The 24,731-nt window shown below is 45.4% G+C and overlaps 1 protein-coding gene across 13 annotated transcripts in view; it reads left to right on the plus strand.

Annotated features, from left to right (window-relative positions):
- Window positions 1-24,731, plus strand: part of ZNF462 (zinc finger protein 462) — a 144,806-nt gene that overhangs the window by 91,578 nt on the left and 28,497 nt on the right. For all 13 annotated transcript variants that reach the window (XR_006607198.1, XR_006607199.1, XM_013053680.2 and 10 more), the window contains 2 exons: window positions 18,526-18,793; window positions 20,658-20,794. Coding sequence is in view for 11 of the 13 variants with exons in the window: in XM_013053680.2 (XP_012909134.1) it covers window positions 18,526-18,793; window positions 20,658-20,794 (405 nt within the window). In the remaining 2 variants the exon portion in view is untranslated. The remainder of the gene's footprint in view (window positions 1-18,525; window positions 18,794-20,657; window positions 20,795-24,731) is intronic.

Genomic DNA, 24,731 nt, shown 5'->3' on the forward strand with positions numbered 1-24,731 from the left:
AATTTTGGAGGCCTGCTAGGTTCTGACTTTGAGTGTGACTCTTCTTTGTATCGCTGGGTTCATTTTAACTGAGCAAAGCACCTGGAGCTTGGGAAGATGAGGGGCAAAATATCTCTCAGGAAAGCAGTTCTCCGTGTAGATCCTTTTGAACAGTCTGCATGGGAAATCTTGGGCCTTTGAGTTTGAGGTCTGGCTTGAGAGATGCTGTAGGCCTGTATCAAGGAATCCATCCACTCAAGAGCCCATGAGACTCCCACCTGTGCAGCCTTCGACAGAGGTCCTGTCCGCCTCCCTCTCTCCTGAGCGTGTTATGGTAAACCATTTACCTTCTCTGAACCTCCGTTTCTTGTTCGTAAAATAATGATAATGCCTCCTTCGTGAGATTATTTCAAGGATCAACTGAGATAACATATAGAAATGCTATCATTTTCTAAGTTACTGTAGGAATATTAGTATAAAAGTATTATCATAGAAGAAGCAAATTTCTTGTCAATTTATAGTCAGTTGTCATGCAGAGATGGATGAGGGTTTGATTTTTTTAGTAAAACAGGAAAAAAAATTCATGTTTTTCCTTAGAAGCTGAAAGAAATCTCTTCACATCATGAGCTGTTTCTTGGGAGTCTAAAATAATTCAGTGTTTGGAACATGGTGTTTAATGTGGAGCCCTGGTGATCTAATTTTATTTAAACTTTGGAGCTTAATTGAAACCACCCATACAACAAAGTCCTTAGCAGTGGATACCCTCACAGGCTGGTGAAACGCACTGATAAGTCCCGTGTCAGACATCAGTAGTATTCTTATTACTGGTCCTAATCAATACATATCATTAATTAATGGTAACTATTATTTACTGAATGTCTATTGAGTGAGTACTTTACAAATGTCATCTCATTTCATTTCATGCACCCAGCAATCCCACGAGACAGGAACTTCCATAACTAGCTTCCTCCCGTTTGCAGAAGGGAAAAAAGTCTTAAGAACAGTCAGAGTCACTTCTGGCAGATTTGGGATTAGGATGCATGTCCACCTGCCTCCAAAGCCCTGTCCCGTATGTCACTCCATTTTCCTAAACCTCAGTTCTTAGATGTATTATGTTTACCTTGGAAAGTCTGAAATAGGGGAGCTCTTGGAGCCCCAGGAAAGGGCTCTGTGTTTTAAATATTGAAACCATTCTTGGGTATGACCTTTAGCATTTTGATTCTGCAGTTGTCTTAGCCCCCAGATCTTGAAAGAACCAGTATGCCCAACTTACACTCCCTCGCCACTTCTTCTTTTCTTAAATGGCTGGAATCCACGTTCTGCCTTCAGCCTCTCGTTGAAACCACTCTCACGAAGAATCCTCTTCTCTGCTAACTCCAGTGACATTTTCTCTGGGAAGGAGTCAGTCCTTCCTTGTTCACACCTGCCACCACCTCCTTCTCCTCCCTCTCCCTGTCTGGCATCCCAGGCAGTGTGACTCTGGCCCCCAGCACAGTAATGGAATGGCTTGCACAAGGGTTGACGACGACTCCAGACAAACAAGTCCATGGCCGCTGCTCCTGCCTCACCCTTCTTTTTTTGGCTGTGGCATTTAAAACTGCTGACTTTCCTCCCAGGGGAATTCTCCTCCTATCGTTGGGGACCTGCTGTCTCTTTCAGGCTCTCCTCTGCCCTCATGGTAGTACCTTGTCTTTACTCTCCCGTCACCGCCCTTGCTCCCGCTGCCCACACACAGACCTTGGGCCGGTCCTCTTGGTCTGGTCCTCAGAGGTCCCCCTTCACAAACACATGGAATCAACTCATTGTTTAAATGATGCTGCCAGAATCTCAGCCTCCAGCCCTCACCTTTCGGGTTCAGCTCCAGACCTTCTTTTCTGTCTGCTTCTCACCTTCTCTCTCTGGGGATCTCATGCATCCTTCACCTCAGAGGTTCTGAAAGGGAACGCCTTACCTTCTTGGCTGCCGACCAGCACTCATGGTAGCCAGCCGAACTCGTCTACTGTGTCTTCAGGTCCTGGGCCACAGTCCGTCAGCTGCTTGGCTGCCCACAAAATCCTGTTGTCTCCTGTCTCCTGATGTCCTCTCACAATCTCTCCTTCCCTCACCTTCCCCTCCTTCCCACACATTCTCTTACCCAGGAGCCATTCCCACACCCCCTCCACCTGCCAACTCTTCCCTTCATCCACGCCATGCACGGTTGAGTGGCATTATTCTCCTACTCCGAAGTCTTTAACCACTCTACATAGCCTGTTTTAAAAAATTCCTACCCTCAGCATTCTCCATGCCCCTCCCCAGCTGCCCTCCTGGCTTCCATTCCCACATGTCCACACCCTCCTTGTCCTTCAGAGCTATGTGCAAATTCCTTCACTTTCATGATGCTTCTCATGATGTCTTCTCTGAAATCCTCTGGTGCTATGGCCTGCCTCCCCTGGGGACATGTGTGGTCCATTCTGCCAGCTCTGTAATATTACCAGAAAAAGAGGTCATTAGAGACCAGGTTTTTTTCCTGCTCATCTTTGTATTCTAAACATCTGGCATAGGGTTACTTTCTTCTGAGATTAGGTGTCCCATAGATGTGAAATGAAAGTTGTGTCCTAGAATAGCTATTAAATAGTTAAAAGCAGCAAACCTAGATTTAAATTTTTTTCTCACTGTAAAGCCCCAGTTGTGTTCCAGCCATTCTGGTAACAACAAATCGAAATGCCCTTGAGCATTTGCTCTTTTCTTTGGGGGCTCACTCTTTTGCAGTGTGTGCTGTTGTAATCTCCCCTAACAACCCAAAAGCTCTTGAAATAAGAGATTTGATGATCCTTGTATCCATCAAAGACCCAACATATAGTAGTTCTATTTGTTATGAATAAACAAACCATTTATATAAAGTTAACAAGTCCAGAAGAATATTGGGTCGCTTTACAAAATAATATTCTGACCATTGAGTCTAAATGAATGCAAGAAAATGTGTATTGTGTCCTTGGCTTGACACATGGCTATTAAAACTGAGGAGTAAAATACAGATCTAGAAACATTTTGGATGTTGCGGAGGCCCTGTGTTGGGAACACAGACCACAGGGTTTTGGCTGACACCAATTCGTTTCTTGTCTTTGCCAGAATGTGGACGTACCACTCAGTGTCCCATGCCTCCTTGTTACTTTTTTCCACATGAAGGGCTGGTAGGTTGCCAGCAAGGTAGCCTGTTGGGTTTCTGTCCTTCCTTCCCATCAGCAGGGCCATAATCTACTCCAGATGTACGTGTAGAAATAGTAGGAACTGAATTTCAGATGAGCACTCGCAACCTGCTAGTAAAAGCCAGAGCAGAAAAGATACAGTAAGTTGTTTTCTACTTACCAGAGTGAAGTCTGTGGACTCACAGGCTGCCGCTGATCTACCTTAGGTTAAAAACAAACGTGCCATCAGTTGGTTTTTCCCACAGTGGGAAGGCATTTTCCCCAAGGCACCTTCCCTGTCCAAAGTCATTGGTCAAGGACTGTAGGTGCAATTTAGAGACACAGAAAAGGTAAAAATATGAAGCCTCTATCTCACCTCCTTCCTGCTTAAAACCCTCCAGGGGCCACCTCCTTTGCCTTCAGAATAAATTGCAAGCTCAGCATGAACGTTGTTTTCTGGGCCCCACGTTTCCCTGTGGGGTCATTCCTCGTGCCTTGTTCTGACTTTGTACTGTGCCCAGCCACGCCAAGAACCCTGCCTTCCCGGGCGCCCGCTCTCTCACGCTGCAGGCCCTGCTCTCCCTTCTCGGAACACCCTCCTCTGCTTGGGTTCACCTTCCTCCTCGTTACTCCATCCACTTGGCTAATTCCGACTCCTCCTTGAAAACTTGAGTCTTGTTTCCTCCAGAAACCTTCCTCTCTGGCTGAGAGGCCTCCCGTGTGCTCCTTCTAGGTCCTTGAGCTCTGTTTAGTGACCCAGCACTGATCTATTTTGTTCCGCTCTCAATGGTCTTTGCACCAAGACCATTGGCTTCTTGAAGGCAAAGGCCATCATTTTATGTTTGGGTCCCCAGAGTATGGCAGATGACCTTGCATGCTGTGGGCACTCAAACAAGTGATTAGAGTGCCTGAATCTAGAAGTGTCGGTGTTCATGGTGCCATACACTGGCCACGGCACTCGAAAGGCTGAGACGTATAGACCCATTGATGGTAGGCCTGCTTCCTGGCACCAGCCCTTAGGTTTCCTCCTTTTGAGTACTGGCCAAACACTCCAGGCTCAGCCAAGCCACAGGTTCCCAAGCAAGCTTAGATGCCCTCATTAGTCATGAAATTAAATCCCCAAAATCCATACAAGCTGAGAAATTTGAGACAAACTCCCTCACAGCTAGTAGGGAAAACCAGATAATCTATGATAGATCAGGTGGCAAGAAGCTCTGTGCAGAGGGGAACAAGGGACAGGGAGGGCAGGCCAGGGGCTGTGGCGTCGGCTGGGATGGTTGGAGAGACCATCAGTGATCATGAGGCTGATTGCCACACCTATAAATCAGGTACCGAAGGACCTTGCTCAAAGCTTGAGGTGAGCTTGGAAAAAAAAAAAAAAAAATTGAAAGGAAGTCAACCCCAGAAGGCTTGCCAGAAAAGTGTCTAAAGTTTGGAAATGAAATTCGCTCTGACAACTCTTTTTGCAGCAAGGTGATTTGTGAACATGCTGTGTGCATTGTGATCTGACAAAATGGGGCGAATCATGGAGTCTGTGGTGTTATTCAGGTCAAGCCCTGCCTTTGAGCCGAATCCAAGCCCCGCGATTGCTCCCCTCCCCACTGCAGCCATCTCCACCTTCCAGATAAGCTGGTGGGTCGTTGCCAGCCGTAGCAGTGCCCTTGGCTCTGCCCAGAATCAGTCAGTCACAAGCTAGCTGCTGAGCTCCTGCCACGTACCTGGAGCCGGGACGAATGTTTGCTACATCTGTTTAGATCAGTGGAGAGACACCCGCACCGCTCCATCCTGCAGTCCCGCCTAGGAGACCAATTCTTGCAGGGATAGAGACCCTCCATACCCACTAGAAGGCGATTTATAATTCAGTTCAAGATTATGGGATGCCGACTTTAATAGCTGTGGAACAGAGCCCTTAAAGTACTGCTTTGTGCACCAGTTGCTATGCTTCCCACGCCGGCCTCCTCTGCGTGGCACCGCACACACCGGGATGTTTGCCAGGGTCATGGTCTCTGTTTTACACGTGAGGAAGCAGAGGTCTGCCTAACTACTTGTCTCCGCAGGATTCCCACGAGACCTCGATGCACCTCTGGGTAGATGAGAGGTTGCCTCTTTTCCAGTTACTCCCTTGCTTTTCCCATGGTGAAGATCAGCAAGAGGCCTTGTAAGAAGCCCTTGACACAGATGCTAGCCAGAGAGCTGGTGGAGACAGTAGAAGGTGACCCTGGATCTCACCACCTGTCCCTTTGCCTTCTTGAAGGCTCCTGCCCGACACCTGAGCCCAGCCCCACCGAGCAGGCGAGTTTAGAGCAGGCAGAAGAGCTGTCTATCTGAAGGGAGGAACCTACTGCTTTAAGGATGATTAAAAAAATGTAGCTTCACCCAAAGCCAGGATTTTCTTCCACGGCATGGGAATAGGGAAAAAGAAAAGGAAAAACGGTAAGAAACCCACTGGGTTTGTTGGTTAGGAGACTCCTGCTGCTGGGCGACAGTTTTAGAAAAAAACTCTATGCTTTGAAGTGTGGCTGCTTGTTCTATTCTTGATAAACCATTGCCTTTCTCACCTGATTTCCATATCATCACTTAGAGGTCTACACGGATCTAAATATATATGCTTATACTCAGATGTGTTCTTTTCTCCTGATTATCTAATCTTTGAAGAAATCGCTACAATTGTTCCCTGCCCGGGCTGACTGCACTGTTCATAGCAAGCCATCCATTGTGACCAACTCCTTGAAGTCAGTAGGCATCTTCCCTCCAGTCAGGTCTTGAGGAGGAAGCTCAGTGGCCTTGCCCACAGCCCGTGAGCTCTCCATTCCATGTGAAGTTGAAGCAAGCTTTCTGCGGTGGAGGCCAAGTCACTGATATAAAGAGGCTTTTGTACTCCAAGTTTTGCGTTGGATTTTCAGTGTGGTAAAGACATCTATAGGATCTAAACGAGCAGCAGGAAACATTACTTCCTCATCACACAATTCAAAAGAGTCACAGGTGAATTTTGCATTTGGTATTGTAAGAGCTTCTCAATTAACAATGGCAGATGCCACCCAGAGTTTCCTCCCCCACCTCAAAAAAAAAAAGAATTAGAAAAAGGCTCCTTTACCATACATTTATTCGTTTCCCAACAAGTTTCCCGCCTGCTTCACGAAGACTTTTTAAGAACACACACTTTGAGTTACAAATAACGCTTAGTGCAGAAGGAACACCTAGGATGTTTGCTAATGACTGTGGCAGAAAAGGAACATATTTTTGAAACTGGGGCACACAGGAGGCCCCAGGTTCTCTTCCTGTTTCTCCATGGACTGGCTGGGGAACCGGAGGTCCTCTCATCTCCACTTTGCCAAACCTCCAGCAGTCTCTATGCAAAGTGCCTCCTCTGTATGCTACATACCTGGGATGAGAGCGTGTTCCCGATCGAGAAAAATTGGTAAAACTGTATGGTGAAAACGTAGTGATAAATGTGGGCAGGGAACCCATGAATGCCTTCTCATGGATTGCAGCGGGCTCCGTTTTCATGGCCATAGAAGTTGACTGTAGGGAAGTCACGGTGCGTTAAAATACGTGCTGCTGGTTACACCTGTGCATTTTACAAACCTCTGCACCTCCCACTGGATACCCACTGTGTACAAAGAAGAGGAGAGAGTTGCATATGGAATCAACGGAAGTACTCCCAGGTAGCCTGATGCCATCCGTTTCAAAGTTTAGACTTCATAGTTGATAAGGGTCAAAAGCAGAAGTGATGCCTTTGGCTTCTTAGGATGGCCATGGATGGTGAATTTCATGCCATCCAAACTCTCAAATATTCCAGAAGCCATTCTCCAGATAATCAAAAGAGACCCCCAACTCAGTTTTTCCTCTCCTTCTCCCATTGTCCTCCATGCTATTCCTTACGCTCCACAAGTAAGTGAAACCATATGATAATTGACACTCTCTGCTTGACTTATTTCACTCAGCATAATCTCTAGTCCCATCCATGTTGATACAAAAGTTGGGTTGAATATCCTCTTTTCAAAGAGATCCTAGTTTGGCACAGGTAAAATAAATTAATCTCAGTGCCTTGCCATGAGCACAAGTAGGGATTTTAATAATTGTAATGAGGAAGTTCAAGGCAGACCTTTATTGTGATGGCATATTTGAACTAAGTTGGGTTTTGAAAGGTGGTAGAAGCTGAGAAGGCTGACAAGTAGAAGAAAGGCATTGCGAGACTGAATGATGCAGTGGAAGAAAAGCACACAGCGAATGTTAGGAGCCTTCCATGTGGCTGGCGGGGAGCAGTGTGGGAGCAGTATGGCTCTGGGGGGGATAAGTCTGGGAAGGTGCAGGAGGGTGGGAGCCCCAACAGTGCAGAGTTTGGATCTTTTCCTATCAGACACGGTGATGGTCATGTTTGCTTTTAGAAGAGAAAGGAATCTTAGGAGGAGAAGAAACTTGGAAACGGAACACCTGTTAGGAACATTTTGCAGTGGAAGGTAACGCATGCAACCACAGAGCCCGAACCATGGCCGTGGAGTAGTGAGTAGATCACAGAAGACGGTAGAACCAACAGGGCTTTCCACTCATTGAACCCCGTAGAGCAAAAGAAAGAAATGAATAGAGGATTCGTTCTAATTTTGTTGACTGAGTGGATGGTGAGGCCATTCGCAGGAAACCCCAATGAAACAAATGGTTTTGTCCCCCAAATATAGGGTCTGGCAAATTGCAAGTCTTAGCAGATTTAGGTCAGACTTACCTGGATCCTCCAACAGAGAGAGAGAGAGAGAAAACATGAACCTTCATGTAAAAATCAGGCCATCGTGAGACCCTTTCAATGAACTTCAATAGGATGGGACACAATCTCTCAAAAAGAGAAGGTGGCCTTTTTTTTTTCTCTGTTTTTGTCATTGTGAAGACTAATTTTTTTTTTTCTTCATCTATTCCCTGATCATATTTCAAGGTTTTGTTTTTACTCATCAGAATGACAGGAAGTTTTCAAAGTGTGTTTCCTTCAAGTTTGGCCTCAGCCTTATTTTCAGGATTAGGCGTTTGTTTTTCCATTTGCCTCCATGACAACCAAGCCCAGAATTCCTATATATAGTCATCCAGCGCCCATTGTCCCCCTGGCCATTGTAGCATAATGTCGTGCATCCAGGCCAGAGAGCTTCACTGGTGAAGGAAGATGGGGAGGCGCCGGGGTCCTTGGCCTGGAGATTTTCAAGGCACAATCAAAAGAAGGAAATAAAATAGTGTGGCTGCCTCTGGAGATTTATGTTCCCCTTTAGACACTATCCAGAAGGAGTTGAAATGTCTCGTGTTCCATAGCTTTGTTTCTAATACGATTTTCTTTTAGAGTGGCCCACAGAGAGCATTTTTAAGACTCTTCAAAGGAAGTGCTTGGAAAGTTGCATTGATGATTTGTACTTGGTGGTATTCTTCTGGAGGCCAGGTTCTGCTCTGTGTTAATAGTGTGAAATAAACAACAGGTATCTTGAGGAACAGAGGGAGTTGAGTTTCAAAGAGATTCAGATAGAACCTAAGAAAAGTTATTAAATAAGTAAACTTTTTGAGTCTGTGAATCATCCTGGCAGTGTATTCGTAACTTCAAATGATAGGTGATAAATGGACAGATAGGCAGACAGGCCCACATTTAAGAAAGTTGTACACAAATTCAATCCTGCAACATTTTCCTACATATCTTTTCTCATAAGTACCTTTCTTTATGAAAGGACTGTGAGTTTCTGTGGCTATAAAAGTATGTAAGGTACTATTCCTGCTGATCTAAAATGTAAGCTCCACAAGGATCCTTGTTTTTTCTTACTGATGTATCCCAAGTGCTTTGAGGTGCCTGGCACGTAGAAGCCTCTCAATAAATATTCTCTAAATTAATCGAAAACTGGGAACAAATATATAGACTGATGTAGTAGAAACTCTTATTTTGATGTGATCAATACCCACCTTCTCAGTTATATTTGAAAGTTACTAAATGCAGGGAATCCTTTTTAAAATGTCTTAAGCGTCTTATTTTCATCTACAAAATAGATTCATTCACCACTATTGAGATGTAGGGCCAAGCGTATGTATTGGAGTCCTTCAGTTGAAGTTCCCCATTTCCTCCATGGCATAAAAGACAGGCATCCTCGTTGTATCATGTGTCACTTCCAGAGTCCGCTCCTTTTAAGTGGAGTGGTAATTTAGACATTCGTGAAACAGTCTTAGAGCATAATCCTTCTAGATTTTTATGTCCTTAATCTTTTATAGTTGGTCTTGCCAAAACATAATTTGACATAAAAAAAAATTGTTTTTAGCAACTTGACTTTATCAAGTCTTTCCAAAGCATTCAATGTAGCTTTCATAGAAATGACACCTTGTGCCCATATTTCATCATTTTAGGTCATATTAATGACGTCAGACAAGCTCGGTAGCAAATAGGACAGGTACAGAGAAGTCTGGGAGCTAATCCAGTGGGTTGTTGTTAACATCAGCTCAACTGTTGGAAGCAGAGATGGATGGGCCTGCTGGAGGGTAACCCCCAGCGCTAGTCCAGACACTGCTGCGTTCGGTCTTCTTGGGTCAAGGTGTTTTAGGGTCAGAGGCATTGGTCTGGCCAAATGTGATGGTGGAGGTTGCTTAAGGGACTGTGTGAGTGTAATGTGAGGTGTAATGAGATCAGGGCGAGAAACCCAGTGTGTCTGTGCTGACAGAGCACCGAGGAGAGCAATGTCCTATCTGGATTGTTGGGAAAAGTCATCACAGTGTAGACAACATTTCAGCGGCACTTTAAAGGATGGGTAGGTATTTGTCAGGCAAAAAGAGGAGGAAGAGTGCTTGGTGGCCCTGGTCAAGGACTCCCAATGGTGAAATAGGCAGAATGTGCAACTGGGAATTGAGAATGAGCTAGAAGTGAGGTTGAACACCTGCTCTGGGGCCAGACTGAAGAGCTCTACATTCCGCACTCAGGAATCAAGACCTCGCCCTTGGGCCCGGTGGCATAATCCTGTCATAACCATGTGAGTGATAACATGTCTGTGATGTGCTTGCTGGCTGGAGTGGAACAGATATCTGAGTAAGGAAGACCAGATTGGAGACTGTTCCAGCTGCCCATGCAGGATATGAGGGCCTGAATGAACAATGGGAAGGGAAGGCTTAGAGAGGGAAGTGGTTGGAGCTGAGTGGGACACAGGTCTCTGGGATAGTGTACTTGGCTCAGGTGCTGCTGCCAAGGACAGCTGGGAGGAATCTGACAGCTGAAACTAGAACGAAGTGGTGAGCCATTCACTAACGTTCAGACACGTGGGCAAAAGAACAAAAGGGCAAAAGGAGAAGTGTGGGCAAAGAGGAGATCGGCCTTCAGCACCTCAGGTGTAAAGAGTCTGACAATTTTTTTTCAACATTAGAGGAAGACTCCGTCATCTCAGAGCTTGCTCAGTTTCTCATGGCAGCAGGATTTTCTCGTCCCCACAGATACCTGGGTCCGTAGCACAGATGTGAAAACACATAGAGTCTCTTTGTCCTTTGCCCACATTTATGAGCAGTTGCATGATAGAAGTTGCATGGCATCCCAGAAGTTTCCCAGCTATTAACTAAAGTAGATCTTTAACTGCTCTCTTGGTGTCGTTAGTGTCCCCTTCTCCAGTTTTCTATGATTTCTTGACTGAAAATAGTGAGCTGTATTTCCAGCATTTTGGAGGTCCCATACTTTGGATATTTACAGTAGTTGCAGTTCAGTTATTCACAGGTAATATTCTATTTCTGGTTCCTTCTACTACCAGACTTGAGTTGCTAAATTGCCTGTTTGTTTAGTTTTTTAAGGGGTAACTAATTTTATTTTTTATTTATTTTTATTAACATAGAATGTATTATTTGTTTCAGGGGTACAGGTCTGTGATTCATCAGTCTTACACAATTCAAAGCACTCACCACAGCACATACCCTCCCCAGTGCCCATCACCCTCCCACCCTCCTCCCCTCTGGCAACCCTCAGTTTGTTTCCTGAGATTAAGAGTCTCTTATGGTTTGTCTCTCTGGTTTTGTCCCATTTCATTTTTTCCTCTCTCCCCCTATGATCCTCTGCCTTATTTCTCAAATTCCACATATCAGCAAGATCATATGATAATTGTCTTTCTCTAATTGACTTCTTTTGCTTAGTGTAATACCCTCTAGTTCCATTCATATTGTTACAAAAGGCAAGATTACATTTTTGATGGCTGCATAGTATTCCATTGTGTATATGCTGCATAGTATTCCATTGTGTGTATATACCACATCTTCTTTACCCATTCATCTGTTGATGGACATCTAGGCTCTTTCCATAGTTGGGCTATTACGGACATTGCTGCTGTAAACACTGGAGTGCAGGTGCCACTTCGGATCAATACATTTGTATCTTTGGGGTAAATACTTAGTAGTAGTATGATTGGTGGTTATAGGGTAGCTCTATTTTCAACCTTTTGAGGAACCTCCGTACTGTTTTCCAGAGTGGCTGCACCAACTTACATTCCCACCAACAGTGTAGGAGGGTTCCCCTTTTTCAGCATCCTGGCCAACATCTCTCATTTCCACACTTGTAAATTTTAGCCATTCTGACTGGTGCAAGGTGGTATCTGTCTCATTGTGGTTTTGATGCCCTGATGCCGAGTGATGTTGAGCACTTTTTCATGTGTCTTTTGGCCATTTGGATATCTTTGCCGAAATGTCTGTTCATGTCTTCTGCCCATTTCTTTTTTTTTTCTTCTTTAGGATTTTTTTTATTTATTTATTTGATAGGCAGAGGGGCAGGCAGAGAGAGAGAGAGAGGAGGAAGCAGGCTCCCTGCGGAGCAGAGCGCCCAACGTGGGGCCCGATCCCAGGACCCTGAGATCATGACCTGAGCTGAAGGCAGAGGCTTTAACCCACTGAGCCACCCAGGCACCCCTCTTCTGCCCATTTCTTGATTGGATTATTTGTTCTTTGGGTATTGGGTTTGATATGTTTGATAATCATCTGTAGAGATTTTGGATACTAGCCCTTTATCGGGTATGTATTTTGCAAATATCTTCTCCCATTCTCTTGGTTGTCTTTTGGTTTTGACTGTTTTCTTTGCTGTGCAAAAGCTTTTGATCTTGATAAAGTCATTTTTGCCCTTGCTTCCCTTGCCTTTGGTGATGTGTCTAAGAAGAATTTGCTGCATCTGAGGTCAAAGAAATTGCTGCCTCTGTTCTCCTCAAACATTTTGATGGATTCCTGTCTCACATTTAGGTCTTTCTTCCATTTTGAGTCTTTTTTTTTTAATGTATGTTGTAAGGAAATGGTCTAGTTTCATTCTTCTGCATGTGGCTGTCCAATTCTCCCAACACCATTTGTTGAAGAGACTGTCTTTTTTTCCATTGGACATTCTTTCCTGCTTAGTCAAAGATTAGTTGGCCATAAAGTTGAAGGTCCATTTCTGGGCTCTCTGTTCTGTTCCATTGATCTATGTGTCTGTTTTGTGCCAGTACCATACTGTCTTGATGATTATAGCTTTGCAATAGGACTTGAAGCCCAGAATGGTGATGCCACCGGCTTTGCTTTTTCTTTTTCAATACTCCCCTGGGTCTTCAGGGTCTTTTGTGGTTCCATACAAATTTTAGGATTATTTGTTCCATTTCTGTGAAAAAAGTCGATGGTATTTTGTTAGGGATTGCATTAAATGTGTAGATTGCTTTAGGTATCATAGACGTTTTCACAATATTTATTCTTCCAATCCATGAGCATGGAATGTTTTTCTATTTCTTTGTGTCTTCCTCAGTTTCTTTGTAAGTATTGTATAGTTTTCTGAATACAGATTTCCTTGCCTCTTTCATTAAATTTATTCCTAGGTATCTTATGGTTTTGGGTGTATTTGTAAATGGGATTGACTCCCACTGCTATTCAACATAGTACTAGAAGTCCTAGCCTTAGCAATCAGACAACAAAAAGGAATAAAAGGCATCTGAATTGGCAAAGAAGTCAAACTCTCACTCTCTGCAGATGATACGATACTTTTTGTGGAAAACCCAAAAGATTCCACCTCGCCTGTGTTTCTCAAGAAAATTAAAATTCAGGCATTATTTTGAACTTTCTATGCTATTTTAGAAGATTTTAAATTCTCCCTTATGCGATCTACCCTACTCTCTGGCATACATATTTTTCCATTCAGACTCATCCTCTGATCTTCATTCCTTTTCCGTGTCGGAATTAAGTGACTTTTTCTCATTGTGGTATAAATGGAGTTATTTCATTTCTATTTAAGACTTAAGGTGGAAGTGTGGTGAATCAAACATTCCAGCATCTTCATATCTAGTGTTACTTCATTAATGAACACACTGACTAGTACTAGTTATTAATGGGCCCTCAAAGTTTCTTTTGTCATTCTCCTCCGTCTCTCTTCTTCCAACATTCTGTCAGTCACCACATACTGATTTTGCTTCTTCTCCACTTAGCTCTTTGTGGATGCCTCTATCAAGATGTTTATTTCTCTGCATTTATCATAATGAGTTCTTTACATGTCCATCTGAGACAGTGAGCTGCTTGAGGGCAGGAAATCCTGTGCCCAGAACTGAGTCTTCTGTTGACGTAGATGCTCGGTAAGTATTTGCTGAACAAATGGATATAATTGAAGTATTTGCCCCCCTTGGGCACCCCTCATGTGCTTGCCTAAGATCCTTTGTCTTTTAATTTTCTCCTGGTACTTGGTTCACGCTGACCAAAAGAGCCTGCCTCCCCAAGTCTGCACGAAAGTTTAGCTCTGCTAGAATTAAGTGTGGTTGCTGGTACCAAGATCCTTATGCCACTTTTGTACCTTCACTCACATCCTCTCTGGAGCTGCAGAAAATTGAGAACCGATCTTCCTGTACAGCTTCCCTTTTGGATCACTCAGTACATAAGGGGGTTCTCCTCTGCAGCACCCACAATTTACTGCCCAACTGATTCTTACTCTTCTCTGGGTCTCCCTTAATCTTGCAACAGCTAAATTCTCCTGGTACTCACTCTTCATTTATTCTCCTTGCCATCAGTGGGGTTAAGTTTGCCAGACGTGGAGAAGGCCTGTGTTGTCACAACAGCTCTGCTCGCCCCCCTTCTAGAGCCCAGCTCTGAGAAGGTGTCTTCTTGGACTTTGACTCTAGAGCCCGCGCATAGGCTGGCACTAAGAGGGTGTTAACTAAATGTTTGTAGCCTCAGAATATTCCAGAATGCTTCATTCTGTCATGCTTTTTGTACTGCCAGAGTTCACGTATTTGTCATTCATCTTTATAAAATCAAATTTCTTACGATTGTTTCTCTGCTGGCTAATTTTTCAAGAAAAGAGAAGAACGAAAAAAGCCCCTTGAAGTGATAGTCCCCTGGGTTTGGTGGCATTCTGGGAGATAGACTTTAACAAGATGGTCTTCCACTTCTTCAGGAACATGACTCAGTGAGAGGGCTGGGAGGTTTCCTCTGGTACCCAGCCCTTTCCTTGGTTCAAAAGCCTGTCCAAGAGCCACCGGAAAGCAGCCACCCGTCTCTGGGCCATGTACCTTTCTTTTCCAGCCAAATCCCACCTGAGGAATTTCAGAGCAGCATTATTTTAGGGCAGGTTATCAGGCATCTGTGCAAGTGTAACATTTGGGCCGGCAGGTTTCTGATGCTGGGTATCTGCTGTGTTCTCCTGCGCAGCCTGCTGGTGGACTTGTCGCCTATGTGATGCCGTGTTTTTGTTTTTATAAAGCATCTTAACATTTTGGATATTCTTTTTCTTTCCCACGTACCTTGCTTTATTTTTTCCCCCCACATGCTCTGAAAGGCCCATTCACATCCCATTCACTGTTATCCCCTATCTGTTCCGTTTTCATTTCTATCTATTCTAAAATGATTTTCATGACTTTCAATCTTTCTGTCACCTTTTCTCCCTGCTCTCTGCTATGTATTTATTGTTGATGGACCACTCAGATGTTCTTTCTCATTCTTCTGACTTGTATAACGGGACCCCAGGTCACCATTGGGTATAGACACCTGATGGGCAAGACTCAGATTTTAGAGTTTGATGAATCTTTGGTGAAATCCAACCTCTGCCTCTTACTAGCCGTGTAACCAACTGCCTCAGCTACCTCATGGGTAAAATTGGGATGAGAACCTAACTGCACACTGTAGTTGTGAGAATTAATTGCTGGCTTTTCAATAAATTACAAACCTACATCCATAAGCACCATGACCATCCGTGCTAAAATTTGAGTTTGATCTTGATTTTACAAAATATATTTTTATAGACTGGTGACAAAATGGATAGCTACCCATGACTTAGATTCATCTTACAACTATAGCTGTACCTGATAATGTAATTTCTAAAGCTTTGCATGTAAATAAAGTCACGAGAGAATTAAGATTTAGATGGCAGGCATATGTCAGGATTGGGTTAGAAATGTAGGGACCAGCCTGGTCTCTGTTGTTGGTTTCCCCTGTAAGGATTACTGGCCATCTAACTGAAAAAGATGTGATCTGAGTGACCACCTCGGGTTCAGTTTCCCCCTGCATTCCCTCCCTCTGCTTCCGGTGCTGTATATCTCAGTGACTACAAACCTGGCTGGCAGAAACAGGGTTTTTTCACTTTCTGTAAGCTCAGAATGAAGAAAATAGTCTTCATGATGATTTTTAAACCTCTGTGACGTGTCCCTTCACTACTAACAATCTGCTTGCCTTTCTAACCTGGGCACAAGAACGACCCTTTTCCTGTTCCTCAGGCTGTGTCTCGTGAACAAGTTGGAATGTTATGTCGTTTAGCAAATGGGCTTTTTTAAGATCGGTGGAATCATACACGCTCACGTCTTTGTCACTTTAGTGCCCAAAGTGCTAAAATTGTACATTATTCACAAACTCCCAAGTGAGAGAGAATGAGAGACATAGTGTGTCTTGGCACCGGAGAGGAAAGTAAAGCTCTAGGAAGACCCAAAAAGTTGTAACCTGGGCATTATTACAAATGTACCATAAGTGGTGGGATTTGCCTATCTTTGTAAATAAACCTGTCCATCTGATTTTAACCAGAAAAAAATAAAAAGGAATCCATAACATGGTACACACGGCTGTTCCTTTTGCATTGCCATTTACAAAGGAAGAGCGCTGAGCCTCCCTTTCTTGGAATGCTTTCCCTCACCACTTCTTGCATTTCTGTTTCCTCAAGTTTCATGTAACATATATATACGGAAGTTAAAATTTAGAATTCGTTTTTTGAGACGGATGGAATGAAATGCAATAGACCCTAGAGACAAGACAAGTGTGTTAAATCAAAGAAGACTCCCTTCCCTTGGAGGGAGTCTCCCTAAGAGATTAGTGCAGGTGTGAAGTTGGGGTGGATGGAAGGTAGAGGGAGATGAATTTACCTGGCTTATGATTTGAGTCGAAACAATGGACTTTACGCTTCTAAAATAAAGGAATCGAAACTGTCGGAGGCCTGTGTCTGAGGTGACCACCAGCCTCCATGCTAGCCTTCAGGACTCGCTGAGTTGGGTATCGAGTCTTGGAGAGAGTTGACAGCTACTTTTGGAAAAACGGACCGTTCCTTGGGACGTTCATTTTGGTTTCTGGGTAGATTTGTGGGTGGCCGAGAGCTCACAAGCAATAAGACCTGGCTTTGGCCTTGTTGGTCCCAGAATTTCAATCCTGCAGAGCAAAGAGCAAACAGGAGGATGGGGGGCTCATGGGGGAGGCTGGCAGAGCAGTGCCCAGCCCACGGCTCAGGCCTGTGTTAACAAGAGAGGGGGAGTACACCTTGCGCTTCCTCGTGCGCTTCCTTGTGCCTGCATTAAGCAGAAACTAGTCTTGAGAGCTTAAATAGAAAACATCTTGAACAATCCATGCGGTGGTAAACAAACCTGCTATTGAAAGGAAGAATGAGAAGTTGACAATTGCATTATTGTGATCCTGAGTGGGTTCATCAGCTAGGGTTGAGGAATAAAGAAACCAAAGATAAAAGACTTGAGTAAAATGAATTCGGTTGTGTCATTCCTTTCTTCCTTTGTCTTCAGTTTACACCTGGTAATGAACCCATGGAGGCTCAGAGGTATTGTTCAAGTTTCCTTTTGTTTTATTTTTGTGTGTGTGGCAGGTTTGTTTACAATTTCCAAAGGGGTTTTTTCTCCATCTTGAGGAATACGAATTGAGGAGGGGGAGGAGGAGAACAAGAAGGGAAGGTATTTTAGTATTTTGAAGACAGGAGGCGGCCTCACAATAAGGGAGGCTGCTCTGGTTTTTGTTTTTCTTCTCCAAGAGGCCAACGGGATGGATGGTACTAGTTTTCATCAAATACGGGTTTTACAGAATTCCTCCGTGTCCTGCCTCGGGGAATCGTGCTTTGGAAAATGAAGTGTCCGTCAAATCAGGAGGAGGCTTGTACAGTTTCTAACCCCTTCCCCCCCTTGCTTTTTGAAAGGCTTTTTAAAAAGAGCCCTTTGTTTTCTTTTCAAGGAAAGTTACACTGAAATTCATCTGAGGGGTATTTAGGACTCCGTTCATGTCATTCATAGGCAGCTGTAGGTTATACAGGACAATGTTGTCGAAAGCGTAGCCTCAACATTCAAAGCAGCACGTTGGGAAGAGGTTCAAGACCTTTCCCTCCTCTCTTTGAGTTTTTAAGAAACCGAGATTTTTCCCACCTCCCATCTAGATCAGATTTCTCCACCACATTTCTCCACTGGAGCTTCTCAGGGTTAAGATTTATGGCTGTCATTTCCGACATTTTTCCTCCGGATTGCAAACTTGAAAATACCTTTCAGGGAAACTTATTTGGAATTTCATTTTAATGGGATTTATGAATAAATCTCCATCTTAATGCTGACTAAGCTTTAAACATCCATTCCAGGAGAACACTATTAGATCTTTATATTTTAAATTTTAAATCACTTGACTGTGAAGGCATAAAACATTTTTATATTTGCGAGTGCCATGTGCTCGAGCATTTCCGTTAAAGACCTTTTGGTTGGGGGGGAGGTTGGCTTGAATAATTCTGGGCTGCAGAGGAGGACATATGACATCATTGACTTTCCTTTCTCACCACGGTGCCTGTGTACTTGCTGTGCGTTTATTTATCTCACCTATGGGGACGGGTGGGTGCTCTGCGGCAGCCCGTTACCACGCTGCTGTTTCCTTTAGACCACAGTTGACTTTCTTCCTTCACTTTGAAACCTGTCACCTCAGAGTTTTATTTTTAAATGCCGTGAGCCCTCAAAGTCAGACGAGAAGAAGAGACACTTCCTTCCTACCTGCCTTTCCCCAGATCTGTGTGGTAGGATGTAAATGAAGATGAAAGGTGGATCGTAGTCATCGTCTTTAAAAAAAAAAAAAAGAAAAGAAAGAAAAGAAAAAACACTGCAGACTAATGTCGGGGGTTTTCAGGGGTCAAAGCTCCACTGTGTTCTCTGTGTCCGGTGTCCTCTTCCCCGTCTGTCCACAGACTCCTCCTATTCCGAACCTCCAGATGTTCAGCAGCAGTTGAACCACTATCAGTCCGCCGCGCTGGCGAGGAACAACAGCCGCGTCAGCCCCGTGCCTCTCTCCGGGGCCGCCGGGGGTGCCGAGCAGAAAACCGAGGCTGTTCTGCACTGCGAATTCTGTGAATTCTCCTCTGGCTACATCCAGAGCATCAGACGCCATTACAGGGACAAGCATGGTGGGAAGAAGCTCTTCAAGTGCAAAGACTGCTCCTTTTACACAGGCTTTAAGTAAGTGGCGTGAAGAACGGCCTTGAGAAACAAGGTGGCTGCGCCTGCTCCGCCCCTCACCACACACTTCCCTCCATTCTTCTGGGGAGGGATCGGGTCCAGTCTTCACAAAAGGAGGCTAGTTCCAGAGGACTGCTTTGGGGCTTGTGGAAGGGGTTTTGGGAATGAAGCAGTCGCTATATCAGAACAAACAAGTTTAAATGTTAGAGCAAATGGGCAGCCAAGAAGTGTCAGAGTGTGGTAAGGGATTTCTTGGGCCCAGTACATGAAGCTATGTGTGTTTTTTCCTGTGGAGGACTATCCTCCCTTTTTTAGATTTGTCTTTAGGGGGAAAATCTGTGTTTCTGAAAGCAAAATCAAAGCCAAGAGAGAACATCCAGCAATTATGATTTCCCTGCTACCCTTACAGAAAATTCCTATTTCTTAAGATCATATTGTTGAGAGACACCCAGAGAATCAAGACTCCAGCGCTGTGAAGACTAGAACTGAACAACTGTAGAGACATTGTTTCCGATCCAGAAACAGATAATCCAAAGCCACCTTTGCCCCTGTGTATAATAGAATCAGTGAGCTCAAGGAACAGAGTGCTTCCTGTCACGTGCTCTGGACGCTTCTGATCTAATCTCATTCTGTGCAATACTGCTTAGTTTAGTGGTTATGAGTGCAGAATGTGGAGCCTGGCTGCCTGGGTTTGAACCCCAACTTTGCTGCAGGCTGGCAGTATGACTTTGGACAAGTCCCTAAGCTTCTCTGTGTCTCCTGGTCCTTATCTACAAAATAAAGATAGTAATACTACCTCACTTATACAACTCGTAGGAGGAATAAATGAACCAATACATCTAAAGTGCTCAGAATAGTGCCTGGCGCAAAGGAAACACTAATAAGCATTATAATATCATAGCCAGCTATTATAATAATATAATATTAGATGGCTGTATTACAGGTGTAAAGCTATTATTATCTCCTCCTACTGTAGTTAGTACCTGAGCCATAGGCCACTCTAGTACTTCAAGACAGGCTTCATGGCCAACAAAAAGCAATCGGAAGAACAAGGTTCTTTTCCACCAACACCTTAGTTGATGGGATTCGATGGGAAGTGTGTTACAGCTCTGACTATTAATTCAGTTGTTTTTCAGATAAATATGTATGTGACCTTAGAATTGAGAAAAGGCTAAAGACTCAGATAACAAGGGCCCACTGACAGGTGTACATGTTTCCCCAGAGAGAAGCACTTGAGTTAATAAGAAGGGGACCTTGCCCCTTAGACGCATGGTTTCATCCATTTTTATGAGACACCGAAGGCTTTGTAAATGGTGAAGTTTTGAAAAGGATAGAGGGGAAGGCAGCAGTAGCCTTCCGCCTTCAGGCTGGTACACCCGTTTTGAGTTTAGTTTAGCGGATCTTCAGCCGCCATGACGTCCCAGCCAACTTGCCGTCTCGGCCCTGACCTGTGCGGAGTCACGTAGGCAGCTGCGAAGTCCACGTGACTCCTGTCCTCCTCCTTCCACGCACAGTGAGAACCTCTTTCTCTTAGGGACTTTGGCTTTTTGCTTTTCATCGGCAGCTTCTCGTCTTCTAGAATAAGGTGTTTGGGGAAGTCCATTTCTTTCCAAAGTAAGCCCTGACCCCAGCCAAGTGGCAGAAATTTTCAAAAAGGAAGTTAGCCCTGCACAACAAGGTCCAGGTAGTGGATGAGTGACCAAGGAGCTTGTGGTCTGGAAACATGATGAACGACTCTGGTTTGGGCCCTCAAGCCGGGGGAGTCACATGCAGAAGCCTAGTGAGGTAGCCCCCAGGGGATGTGGGAGTGACACGATCCCTTGTCACACTCCTCACCTGTCTCCCTCCCCCACCTCTCTCTCAGATCTGCTTTTACTATGCACGTGGAAGCTGGGCATTCGGCGGTTCCCGAGGAGGGCCCCAAAGATCTCCGCTGTCCTCTCTGCCTCTATCACACCAAATACAAACGCAACATGATTGACCACATCGTGCTGCACCGAGGTAATCTTCCTAAATGTGGTTTTCTTGGGACGTGGGCTGTGGGCGGCATTTCAGGGACGCCCCTCTCGAGGTGGCCGCTTTGCCCTGGTCCCTGGTTCCTCCCCTTCTCTCCAGGTAGGAAATCACATTGGATGACCACAGTGACAGCCCATGATTAAAAACCCCTTCCTGCCACAAAGATCTGCTCCACGTGGAGGGAGGCAAAGGTGATGGGTTGGGCAGTGAACACTTCTGGGCCTCCCAGCGTGAGGGGTTTTTACATTCTGATTCCTCTGCCCTCACCGCCTTGCTGAGGAAGGAGCGAATGGGAGACAGAACGGACGGGTGAGGATTCATTACAAAATGTGAGGAGCTGTGTGGTTGCAGGCGACTCGCTGGTGGGAGCCTGAAGTGATGATTTCCAAAGCAGAGCGTGGAGTATCCCGTGAGATGAATGGAGAGAGGAAAAAGTCTTAAAAATAAAAGTGGTCTGATGTTAGAAATCCCAGAGGCTTCGGATTTAAGTTCTGGTTTTAAAGCCTCCTGTACTGGCCTGCTCTCTGATCTGTTAAGAAGAGAGGACGGTCAAGCCTACAAAATGATGCGCCGAGGGTCTGGTGCGTTCCGTGGTGGATACATACTGGGTGTTCTGGACGTGCGGCTTCCTGTTGATAAACAGGGATGGTTCTTTCAAGTCCTCTTTGGTTTTCCTTTCAGTTGAGTTTACTCTTGGCCAATTACAACACTGTTAAACAACAGGCTTCCTCTGCATTGGAAGGAAAAATATGTTTATGTAAAAACTACTTTGTCCAAAGAGGATTCAAGCCAGAGGTAGATGGAAAAAGATGACCAGAATCCTGGTTGCTAGTCTCTTGGGCGGTTTCCGTCCACGGATCTTACATCTTTTGTTCGTGCCTTTCCTCCCTCCTCATCCCCCTCTTCGTTCCTTGGCCTCTAACCTTAAGAGGCTTTTCCATGCTTGCCACGTGGGCCTCAGAAACTGTGAGTGTGTCTTCTGCTGTCCTGCTGAGATGTCACACACCTTGACATGCTGGATATTTTTGGAGCATTTTCAAAGTGTCCAGCATGTCCCCAGTACCACTGTCTTGGGCCATTGCATTTTGTGACATTTTGCCCATCTCTGTTGCACACCCCGTGGAAGGCTCCGTTTAGCGCCCTCAGATTTCCTTCCTGCCTAGGCCACTCTGAGGAGACATGAGGTCGCTGCTGGCTGGGATGTCCACTTGCAGGATGAGAGAAGCAGCCTCGGAACACGGAGGCAGGAATTCTTGGCCAGAGTGGTCCCACCCAGGGTGCCACGTCAGTTACCTGGCTTCTGGTCCCCCAGCCCACGTGTGGTGCGGAGAGGCCATGAGTAGTGTTCCTGCTGAGCAGACAGAAATGATGAATCCTCATTTCTGTGGTCAATTCCCCTGGCTTCCCATGTTGCTGCCTGGTGGGCTCCAAGCTTCAGTGGCTAATGAGCGGCGGTTTCTAGAAAGGGTTGTGTGTGTGTGTGTGTGTGTGTGGTGGGGGGACACAGAGAGTAAATGCTAAAGCTGAGAAAAGCCCTTGGAGTGCTACTCTTGACACAAAGTCACTCCTGTCCAGCAGCATCGTAAGGGCTAGTATTATTACCTGTATTCATGCGTCACGTGCATGAAATGTGAAACTGAGAGACACTGCTTTTTCTTGGATTCAGTGTGGTTACTCGTGGCCATCTCGGAAAGGATTTAAGATCTCTTAAAGATACTTGTGCAAAATGACATGATTAAAACAAATGGGAAGTTGGGGTAAATGCAGACTGAGGAGAGACCAGTCACAAGTCCCCTGGCAGTACGAGGGTGCTCAGTGACAGTTTGGGGTCCATTGAGCGCTGTGAGGTGTCGTGCGCCTGTCGGCCGCGGTCTGCAGGTCCGCTCAAGAGAGCCCAGCCTCCCGCGGCGGGGAAGAAAACGGAATCTGTTGGATTTGGGGTGTTGGCTGGACTCTGGAAGTTGTGTTCAGGAGATTGTCAGGAATCCTAGACACCAAAACCTGAGAGGAATTTCTCCGAAGTGGAGCATGTATGATCCCCACCACGGACACATTGGGAAGGCGCACAGGGACGGTGACAGGGGGCCGGTTGAAGCAGGGTCTCCCGAGGGCTCACGGGGCAGTGAGTCAACTCCGGGCCTCTGAGCCCGGGACCTTTCCGTCATACTGCCCGTCGGTGGTTCCTTACGGTCTCTGCTGTTTATTTGTAGAGGTCATTTATGTTAAAAGAGCCATCTAAATCTATAAATATCATCCTTATCAGGGTCGGAAAGTGCACGATCTAGAACGAAGGGGCGTTTGAGGATCAGCAGTAATAATGACAACATTAACAACAACAGATTACTGTCACTGAGTGTTGACGAGGACAGGTGCTGTACTAAGTGGGTCCAATATGTCATTTTATAGAATTCTTACAAAGCCCTCTATGGTGTGGGTATTACTGTTACTCCGCCGATCACAAGGGTAAAAGGTTCAGAGAGACTGAGTGTGACCCAAGATCCAAATGACTAAAAGGTGACCCAGCTGGATCCAAACCCAGGCTTGTCTGACCCCACAGCCCATGCGTATAACCACCAGGCATCGCTGTCTCTTCCCTGGGAGGGTGGCTGTGTCACCCTGTTGAGCATTCTCCTGGCTGTGGCGGCTGGGCCTGAGAACGGAACCACCTGTGGGGCCGGAGGTCAGAGTTGAGGACCAGGGGACCACAGATGGCTGAGAATCTCAGAAAACCCGTGTCTGCCATCTGTGTCGCGGCCTGGCTTTGGTGTCCATCTCAATCCACAAGGGCATCTTAGTGGGAAGCTGGTCCTGACGAGTCAGGAGACAGGGCTAGGTGTCTGCCTTGCAATTTCAAGTTGGGGTTGAAATCAAAGTAACAAGAGGTGGCGCTTCCTGCACCTGGGCTCTCCTTGCTCTGGGGATGAGTAAGCCTCTTTGGTCTCTAGGGCCTGCGGTAAGAGGGCTTTCTGAGGCGTGGGTTCATTAAAATACTTGGGATGAAAGGGAAGGAAAACAACTTCTGAGCTGGTCTGGGACTGAGATACAGCTTGCAAGAAGACTTGCCTTAGCTTTTTATCTCAATAGGAGGATCTATTTAAATAGGGAGGAAAGGGAGGGGAGTTCATTTTATTCATGGGAAATTTGAGGGAGAAATGATCATGGTTTTATGTGGGCTGTGGCAAAAGAGCATACTGTGTGTCCATGCATTCAGCAAGCATTCATTACTTGCTTGTTTTGTTTTGTTTTTAAAGATTTTATCTATTTATTTATTTATTTGGCAGACAGAGATCACAAGTAGGCAGAGAGAGAGAGGAGGAGGAGGAGGAGGAAGCAGGCTCCCCGCTGAGCAGAGAGCCGGATGCAGGGCTCGATCTCAGGACCCTGGGATCATGACCTGAGCCAAAGGCAGAGGCTTAACCCACTGAGCCACCCAGGTGCCCCCATTACTTGCTTGTTATGTGCAGCACTATGCTAGCTTCTTGGGCAAGATAAGGTATATAAGACCCAGGACCCTCCCTCAAGGAGATGAAGCATGTGCGTAAGTCTCCGTGATGTAGTGAGTGATGGGTATCTAGGAGATTCATGGTGGCAGGTGTATTTGTGTTGGGAGTAGAGAAAGGTGGTGTGGAGGGGTGGCTTTCAAACTGAGCTATGATAATGTTTAAGAAGGCAAAGAAGTTTGAAGTCAGGGCATGTTAGTTTCCTAGGTAGCTTAAAACAACAGTGTACTGTCACTGCTCTTGGGCCTAGAAGTCTGATACCAAGGTGACAGCAGGGCCAGGCTCCCTCTGAAGGCTCTAGACAAGAATCTTCCTGTGGCCCTCCCCCACTTCTGGTGGCTTCCACCATCGTTGCCTTATAGCTGCGTCATTCTGACCTCTGCCTCTGTCCATGCATGGCCATCTTCCCTTTGCATGTCTTC

This window comes from Mustela putorius, unplaced genomic scaffold (assembly GCF_011764305.1).
Source record: "Mustela putorius furo isolate JIRA1106 unplaced genomic scaffold, ASM1176430v1.1 tig00000580_pilon_pilon_pilon, whole genome shotgun sequence".
NCBI classification, from domain to species: domain Eukaryota; kingdom Metazoa; phylum Chordata; class Mammalia; order Carnivora; family Mustelidae; genus Mustela; species Mustela putorius.